Source organism: Vipera ursinii (genome assembly GCF_947247035.1).
Source record: "Vipera ursinii genome assembly, chromosome: 7".
Taxonomy (NCBI): Eukaryota; Metazoa; Chordata; class Lepidosauria; order Squamata; family Viperidae; genus Vipera; species Vipera ursinii.
The window spans coordinates 3,830,872-3,840,461 of NC_139521.1; the positions used below are offsets into that span (position 1 = coordinate 3,830,872).

General features: G+C 45.3%; 1 protein-coding gene across 2 annotated transcripts in view; it reads left to right on the forward strand.

The window, feature by feature from the left end:
- PDS5A (PDS5 cohesin associated factor A) overlaps window positions 1-5,943 on the forward strand; it is a 71,659-nt gene extending 65,716 nt beyond the window's left edge. For both annotated transcript variants that reach the window (XM_083367612.1, XM_083367613.1), the window contains one exon: window positions 4,756-5,943. In XM_083367612.1, the coding sequence (XP_083223738.1) occupies window positions 4,756-4,848 (93 nt within the window). In that variant the 3' untranslated portion in view covers window positions 4,849-5,943. The remainder of the gene's footprint in view (window positions 1-4,755) is intronic.
- Window positions 5,944-9,590: the final 3,647 nt, after the last annotated feature.

The window sequence follows — 9,590 nt, forward strand, 5'->3', positions numbered from 1 at the left end:
TGTAGGTCATGTGATCAGAATTTTGAGCGCCTGGCAACCTCCGCGCATTTATGACGGTTGCTGTGTCCCAGGGTCATGTGGTCTTTCTGATATTCCTGACCTGGCTTCTGACAAGCAGAGATAATAATCTGGCGTAAGCCAGATTCACTTAACCACCATTTGATTCACTTAACCAGCCTGGCATAAACGTTTGGCACCAAAAAAGAGGTCTGTACTTGTTTTATAGTGCTCAAATAGGCAACGCCTCCAATCCTGGCGTTTTTAACACTTGCCACTTTTAAACGTATTTGTTTAATCTCTGCCTCAGACAGAGGAGTAAATAAAAATGGTTTTTTTTGTATGTCGTCTAAACGTGGTAGGTTAACTTTATTTAGAAAGGCCTTCATGTTCACGTTCAGTACATTCTCTAGTTTGTTATGTAACCTGAATAGAGTTTCAGAAATGGACCATTTGTATCCACTGGATTTGAAAACTTTTCATCCCCTTGTAATAGTTGGAATCCTTGCCTTCATTTTTGTTGGATTGAAACTTATCATCCAAGATTTTCCCCGGACTTTCCTCTTGTTTTCTCCCAAGTAATCCCTGTTGTTAATTAGGTTAGCGCAAATTTTGTCTGCTTAATATTGCCATTAATTCATCTCTTTCTCCATCATAGATGGGCATTTATAACCATCTGGGCCGACAAATGTTTCCCTTCATCTTACCAATTATTTTTTTCCGTTAAGTTTTAAACTTATTCTGTACGATGCGTAGGAAAATAATTCAACCTTGGATGCATATGTTTTGCATCCTTCCCATTCCTAGCAGTCCAGCACTTGGACTCCCCGGGAGGCCACCATTGTCCAGATGGCCGGGAGTGAGACCCTCCTCTTGAGGTGTGGTCCTCGGGTTCAGTTGGGCTTGTTGCTTACATACCTGGCGCCCAGCTGTGTGGCAACAGCCCTGCCCGAGCTGCTCGACACCCTCTCAGGGCTGGCGGTGGAGTTCCCCAGGCTCGCAGTCCTGGGTGACTTCAACCTGCCATCACTGGGAGGGTCGTCGGAGTTAGCTCGGGAGTTCATGGCTTCCATGACAGCCATGGGCCTGACCCAGGTTATTGAGGGCCCGACTCATGAGGGGGGTCACACTCTTGACCTGGTGTTTCTGTCTGGACAGTGGCTGGATGATCTGGGAGGGGGTTCTCCGTCCATCACCCCTCTGTCATGGTCAGACCACTACCTCCTGAGGCTAGTTTTCCGTCATGCCATCCCCCGCCGCTGGGCGGCGGAGCCGACCAGGTGGTTCCGCCCCAGGCGCCTAATGGACCCAGATCGGTTCCAGAGGGCGCTTGGGCCTATACCTATCACCCTTACCCACAGCCCAGTCGATGCCCTGGTGGAGGCCTGGGAAACGGCAGCCACCAGAGCACTCGACTGCGTTGTACCCATGCGACCTCTGACCCGACGCAGATCCCGTTGGGCCCCATGGTTCTCTGTGGAGCTCCGGGAGATGAAGCGGCGAAGACGAGGTCTAGAGAGCGGTTGGAGATCCAGCCGATCCGAATCCGACCGATTGCAGTTAAGAACCTTTATAAGGTCTTATCTTGCGGCGATAAGGACGGCGAAGTCTAACTACTTTGCCGCCCTTGTCGCGTCCGCAGATAATCGCCCGGCCGCCCTGTTTAGGGTGACTCGCTCCCTCCTTAACCAGGAGGTGAGAGAGGATCCCATGCAGGGACGAGCCGAGGAGTTTAGTCATCATCTGGCGGACAAAATCGCTCGGATCCGGACCGGCTTGGACTCTGACTGGGCAGAGTCTAATGTGGAGGAATCAGGCGGTCTTGAGCACGTTATCTGGACTGAGTTCGACCCTGTTTCCCCTGATGATGTGGACAGGATCATGGGGAGACTGAGCACCACCACCTGTTTGTTGGATCCGTGCCCCTCCTGGCTAGCTTATGCGGCTCGGGAGGGAACACGAGGCTGGTTCCATGCAGTAATAACTGCTTCCTTGAAGGAGGGTGTCTTTCCTGCCGCCTTGAAGGAGGCGGTGGTGAGACCCCTTCTCAAGAAGCCTGCTTTGGACCCGGCTGTTTTAAACAACTACCGTCCAGTCTCCAACCTTCGCTTTCTGGCGAAGGTTGTTGAGAGTGTGGTGGCGCATCAGCTCCCTCTGTTCCTGGAGGAAACTGATTATCTGGACCCGTACCAATCGGGCTTCAGGCCCGGACACAGCACGGAGACGGCATTGGTCGCGCTGGTGAATGATCTCTGGAGGGCTAGGGACAGGGGTTGCTCCTCTGTCCTGGTCCTATTAGATCTCTCAGCGGCGTTCGATACCATCGACCATGGTATCTTACTGCGGCGTCTCAGGGGGCTGGGAGTGGGAGGCACCGTTTTACGGTGGTTCTCCTCCTACCTCCAGGGCCGCTCGCAGTCGGTGTTGACAGGAGGGCAGAGATCCGCCCCGAGGTCTCTCATTTGTGGAGTCCCTCAGGGGTCGGTTCTCTCGCCTCTCCTGTTCAACATCTATATGAAGCCGCTGGGCGAGATCATTCGTGGTTTTGGGGTGGGGTATCATCAGTACGCTGATGATACCCAACTTTTTCTTTCCACCCCGAACCAACCCAGTGATGCCCTCTCCGTGATGTCCCGATGCCTGGAGGCGGTTCAGGTCTGGATGGGGAGAAACAGGCTTCGTCTCAATCCCGCCAAGACTGAGTGGCTGTGCATATCGGCATCTCGGGTTAACCAAGTTATTCCATCCTTAATGATGGGGGGTGAGGTGTTACCCCCCGTCGATAGGGCCTGCAACTTGGGCGTCCTCCTGGATTCACGGCTCAATTTTGAAGATCACATAGGAGCCGTGACCAGGGGGGCTTTTGCCCAGGTTCGCCTGGTGCGCCAGTTGCGTCCCTATCTGGACCGAGACGCCCTACGCACAGTTACTCATGCGCTTGTGACCTCCCGTTTGGACTACTGTAACGCTCTCTACATGGGGCTGCCCTTGAAGACCACTCGGAGGCTTCAACTGGTGCAGAATGCGGCCGCGCGAGTTGTAATGGGGGCTTCCCGATACTCCCATGTAACACCTCTACTCCGTGAGCTGCATTGGCTTCCGGTTGCCCTCCGGGTGAAATTCAAGGTGCTGGTTATCACCTATAAAGCCCTACATGGCCTGGGTCCGGGATATCTGAGGGAACACCTGCTGCCGGCATCAAATGCCCTTCGCCCAGTGCGCTCCCACAGGGAGGGTCTGCTCAGGGTCCCGCCGGTAAGAGACTGCCGGCGGGTGACACCCAGGGATAGGGCCTTCTCGGTGGGAGCGCCTGCCCTCTGGAACCAGCTGCCAGTGGAGCTGAGAACTGCCCCCGACCTTCGATCATTCCGCCGGGGCCTGAAGACCTGGCTCTTCGAGCTCTCGGGCCCAGACTGAGGAGGAATTTTTTAATTTGGGGTTCTTTTTAACTGACTACAGGGTTAATTTAATATTTTTTAATTTGGTTCTTAATTTTTGTATTTTGGATTTTTAATTCCCTGTAAACCGCCCTGAGTCCTCAGGGAATAGGGCGGTATATAAATATATAACTAAATAAATATTTTTGAATTCAAATCTAAAGTATTGCAAGGTCTAACGCTAATAACCCTTACTTAGATTGTGAAAATTGGCAAGAAAACAGACATACTGTATGTGATAAGTTATCCTCCCCTTTGCTTTACAACTTGGCTTCAGAATTATTCTAGGTTCATGGTGGTTAGCCTTTATTTTATTTTTATTTATTTTTTTAGAAAATTTATACTGCGGCCTACTCTCGCATAAAATATTGGAGAGTGAACTTCTTGTCAGAGATTCTAAGATCCTTTTTTTTTTTTGGTCTTCCATAAGAAAGTCCTGATATGAAAAACTGAGCTAGCAATTACAAACTTATGCAGGGATATTTCGATTACCCATTGTGTTAAATAGGATTTAACAATCAGATTATTGTCCCTGATTATTGACCACAATCGAGCCCCAAAGTTCTGTTGTTAAATGAGACATTGGTTAAGTGAGTTTTGCCCCGTTTTATGACCTTCCTTATCACCTTTGCTAAGCGAATCATAGCAGTTGTTAAGTTAGCAGCATGGCTGTTAAGGGAATCTGGCTTCCCCCTTTGCTTGTCAGAAGGTCGCAAAAGAGGAACACGTGAAACACCCCCCCCCCGGGACGCTGCAACCGTCGTAAGTACATGCCAGTTGCCAAGCCTCTGAATTTTGATCATATGACCATGAGGATACCACAACAGTGGTAACGGCTGACAAACGGTCCTGTCCCTTTTTTTTTCCAGCAGCGTTGCAACTTCAATCACTCAACTGAACTGTTGCAAGTCGAGGACTTCCTGTACTTACCCCCGTTTCCCAAAACATCTGAAATAGTTGAGGCGTGCTGAGGTAAAACTTGCAGCCCTCACCAGTCAAACACGGTAACACTTGCCTTTCACGGTCTCCAGTGGATTTTTTTAACGCAACAAACAAGATGTTTTAAGTTAGACTCGCCCCGTGGAAAGGAATTTGGTTGTTTTCTGAAGCTGTCAAAAGACTTGACGGCGATTTGTCATCCACCCAGTGCAAGTTATGTAAGTAACATCATCCCTCACACCTATTTAAAATCAATATCTCCACTCCGCCCAGGTGATCCAGACAGTTGATGATTTACCGTAGCAGGTCTTCTATTGATAAAGCTAATATTTGAACTGAATGTTCTTCGGGAGCTCAACCTCTCCTTTCCCTCCTCCCCAAGGTAAAAAGAAAAGCTTCTCGCAAAAGGAAGAAAGGGGGGCCGAAGGAAGGCACGGTCCCAGCTTCTGCAAAACCCAAGAAATGTCTCACGTAGGACCTGGAAATACTTCAGATCATCCAGCTTTCCGCTCTGAACACCGAAGGAATAACTCTGCTTCCCTTTCAGAGAAAACGAATCTGCAGGAACTCTTGAGAGAGGCTAAAAGCATCTGTCCCTATTTCCCCCAGAGACTTTTTTTATGAAAAGTCAATAATTAAGCAAATTGCTTAACACTTAATTCCAGTTTCCGCACATCTGGAGTTTAAAAGTGTTTTACTCCATTAATTTTCATGCTGCATTTTTTTTTAAAAAAAAGAAAGTCAGAGAGAGGTCCTTATAGCATTGTTTAAAAAAAAAATTCACATACCTTAATTGGGTATCACCCATCATCTTTCTTTTTTTTTTCTCTCAAGAAGAAGTAGGCTACCGAACGATTTTTAATCCGAGACATAACTACACAACCGAATTCTCATCTGCTTTCATTTTAAAGACTTATGTATAATTTTTTTTTCTTTTCTTTTCCAGCAAAATAAGATGTACAGATTTTGGTTCCTGCTTTAAGAAGTCACCTAGTGGCAATTTTTATACATGTTGCTTTCTGACTTTTATCAAGAGTAGGAGACTAATCATTTGATGATTGATTTTTTTCAAGTAGACATTTCATCTTTTTTTTTAATTTCCTCCTCCATTTTAGTTTAATATAAGTTGCAATAAATGTACATATTGTTCGTTTTATAAAAAAAAAAACATATTATCACTTCTGAGTGGGTTTACTCCTGTGGTTTTGTTGAAATATTCTAAATCTAAATGGAGTAAAGTCACCCCAGGATTTGATTTTATAATGTTTGTCACCAGATTTTTATTATTGATGTAAAAAATCAATTTTTTAAAATAGTTGGATTTTTGGCAGCTTTGTAAGGAACATTGAAAATGTTTAGGATTTCAAGCGTTGCCTTGATTGAAACTAAGTCTGTTTTACGTTTTTCCTTCCCGACCCTTCTCATTTTTTAACATTTAATTTAGAGAACTTGCATCAATGTTGTTTTCCCCCCCCCTCCCCCCAGGCATTGTTCAGCATATAGTGTACACTTTTAAGTACACGCCATCATATTTAAGTTGGTTGCATAAAATAAATGCTTCTAGGTGTCATTTGGTATCTTTCTGCTTTCCCCCAAGTGCACACAACCATCTAGAGCGGGGGTGTCCAACCTTAGCAACTTTTAAGACTCGTGGACTTCAACTCCCAGAATTCCGCAGCCACAATGGAGCAAAGGGATAAGGGATTCCTTAGCTTGTTACGGATATTTCTTGCCCTGAAATACTGATAACAGTTCAAAGCAGCCCCCCCAAGGATTTCAGGCCAGATCGGCGTAAAGCAATTAAAACAGAAGGCAGAATGGAAATGGTGATAAATACAGATTTTTTTTTCCTTTTTACTAAAAAAGCCTCCAAAGTTGAATTGATCCAAAAAGCAGCTATCTGTAGCTCAGGACGAAAGGTCTGTTCGAAAAAGTACGTTTCAAGACTAGACAGCGATGCCCTCAAAAAAAAACCCGTTTCGGGTTTTTTTTGTCCCAGTGGAACAGAACCAGCTGAGAATATTCGTGTGGGATTTTTTTTTTATTTTTTGAAACGAGGCGGTTTTTGTTCCAAGCTTGAGAGCAGAAGTGTCCAACCTTTAGCCTCTTTTTTTTTAAGAGGCTGCAGACTTCAATTCCCAGAATTCCCCACCCGAGTTCTTCTTTGCATTGGGGTCTCTTCACGCAATCGAAAAGACTCCTTACAAGGTAGAGGTGTGTGTGTTTCCCCCACCTCTAAACGTGACCGCGGAGGTGGGTTTCCATTTTTTGAGAGGGGCTCAAGGACCCGATTTGCCAGTCTCCTGGCCGTCTCCATCATCCCCAACCACTGTGGGCACTACTCGCTAGTCTTCGCTACTCGTGACAAGCATCCGCTGTGCTGGATCTGGAGCGCACGGTGACATGTGCCAGCTCCCTCCACCGACACGGCAAGTTTGAAAAGGGAGGAGCAATTTGCAAAAGGGTGGCCTTTGCGGGTACGGAAACATCGTCCGTTTTCCATACGTCTGCAAATACGGAAAGTTGGCAGCCTAATTCCTCCTATCAAAGCCACCATCGTTGCGATGCAAAGTGACGTCCAAGTGCCGAGAGAACTGGTGATGCAGGCTCAGATGTCTGACAGGGTTCCAGGCGCACGGAAGCAAAAACTGCCTCTGCTTAAGCTACATCTGCAGAACGAACCGGGGCATCCAAATGGCCTTTGGGTCAGCAACGATGTCCAAATGAGGATGCCCGGAGCAACTTAGAACAGCAGATGGTGGCGAAGAGATGCTGAGTTCCCATGTCAGTTCTGGGTTTTACTTTCTCATTACACCTGGCAGCACTTTGTATTCCCAAATAGAAATAGGAATGGAATGGAAAATAGAGTAGAGTAGAGTAGAGTAGAATAGGGAATAGGGAATGGAATGGAATAAACAATAGAATGGAATAGAATAGAACACAACATGGAATAGAATAGAATAGAATAATGAAGAATAGAATAGAATAATGAAATGAATGGATTGAAGAATGGAATGGAATAGAATAGAACAGAATAATGAAATGAATGGAATAGAATAATGAAATGAATGTACACTAATCGGCATACGTTAAAGTGATATTTCATTGCATACACCTCAAAAAGGGTCACCCCTTCCAATTTCCACTACACAAAACAGATAAAATAACTACAAAATTACGCATATACCCAGATATATTATACGACATAGAGAAACAACAGTCTAGTTCAGTTTATGCACACGTGTGCATGGCGAGAAAAACGAATCTCACGCGTTTTATCAGACGGCGGTTAAAATGAGCGGGAAACCGAGAGGCATGGCACGGTTAACCGTGTTGGCGTCACTCGCTATGGCGGCCGCTAGAGATAGAAAGAGGACGTAAATGGAAGAGGCAGCCGTCTTTGGAGTGGTTATTTTATTAGCCTATGACAATCAGTTCTCATCTTGAAATATAAATGCAGAGAGCTCGACTTTCTTGAGAAATCTACCCTGCTAGGCAGGGTGGAAAGGAAAAAAACAAAAAACGCAGCAAGAGGAATGCGCTCAAGTAACCCCAGCCATGGGTCACCGTTGGGAGACTTAAGCCATGGAAAGATGGTCCTGGAGAAAACCTTACGCCTCGAGTCGTTTGTTTAAAAATAATAAAAGTGGGGTGTGAAGTAAATAAATAAACGTGGAGAAAAATCCAAGAGTCAGCGTTGACTTGATGGCCTGCAATCATTTTCTTTTTTAAATAATAATAATAAAATTAATAATAATAATAATAATAATAATAATAATAATAATAATAATAATAATAATAATAATAATAATAATAGTAATAATCAACTGCCAACGGAACTCCGGACTGCCCCCAACCTTCGTTCATTTCGCCGGGACCTAAAAACCTGGCTCTTTGAGCTATCTGGTCTGGACTGAGGGGTTTAATGTTTTTAAATTGTGATTTAATTTTTGCGGCTAGACTTAATTTTATTTTAATTTTATATTGGATTGTTTTTAAATTTTGCCTTGTAAACCGCCCTGAGTCCTTTGGGAATAGGGCGGTATATAAACTGAATAAATAATAATAATAATGATAATAATGATAATAATGATGATAATGATTAATAATAATAATAATAATAATAATAATAATAATAATAATAATAATAATAATAATAATAATAATAATAATAATAATAATAATAATAATGGACAGCCTACATAAAAATATTGTCAGGGATGAAAGGGATTCCTAGAAACCAGAGAAATCTTTTTTGGAAAAAATAAAAATAAAACTGCAATGGGTCTCACAATTGTTTCCAACCCCAGCCGTCAAAACGGGAAGAAACCTCTCCCAGCCTAAATCATATTCTAGAGAAAAATCGGAGCTATGGGATTGAACAGGGTTGATCGATAGAAAACTTTGAAACCGCTCCTCGGATGAACCAACCCTGGAATTAAAAAAATAATCTAAAATGATCCCTATTAGCAGGGGTAGGCAACCTCGGCTCTTTTATGACTCATGGACTTCAACTCCCAGAATTCCTGAGCCTACTTGGCTGGCTCAGGAATTCTGGGAGTTGAAGTCCATGAGTCATAAAAGAGCCGAGGTTGCCTACCCCTGCGTATTAGGGATTCATCGTCATCAGCCCCGCCCCGCCCCTTCACCACGCCCTCGATTCCCCGGGCTCCGATTGGAGCGAGGGCAGCAAGCCCCGCCCTGCCATTGCTAAGGCTCCCACCGAGTCCCCAGAGCCAAGAAAAGGGAGAGGTGCCTTCCTTTAATAAGGCAATCCCTTGAGATTTTCTTTTCGCCATCATTATTAACGACGATTCATTAGCTGCAGTCACCATTCTAGACGTGCCCCTTAATTCACAAGCCGCAATAGTTAATACGATAGCCATCTTCTTGCCAAAGATAAAATTTTTTAAAAAAAGAAGTCTTGAGTCGTTTCGCGTGATAAATAAATCGAGTTTTTGTCCGAACCGGCCGAGGCGCCTGCCTCCGCCAGGCCGCGCTGCATTTCCACCGGTCATCCTTCCCCTATGAGTAGTTACGCTAAGAAATAACCCCTCCGAAGGATGGTCGCCTCTTCCACTTAAGCCCTCTTCCTATCTCTAGGGGCCGCCATCTCGCGCGTGACGCCGAGGCGCTTCACGGCCAGGCGGTTGACTGCGCATGCGCCTCTCGTTTTCCCGCTCATTTTAACCGCCGCTCTGGCGCTGAGGCGAAAAG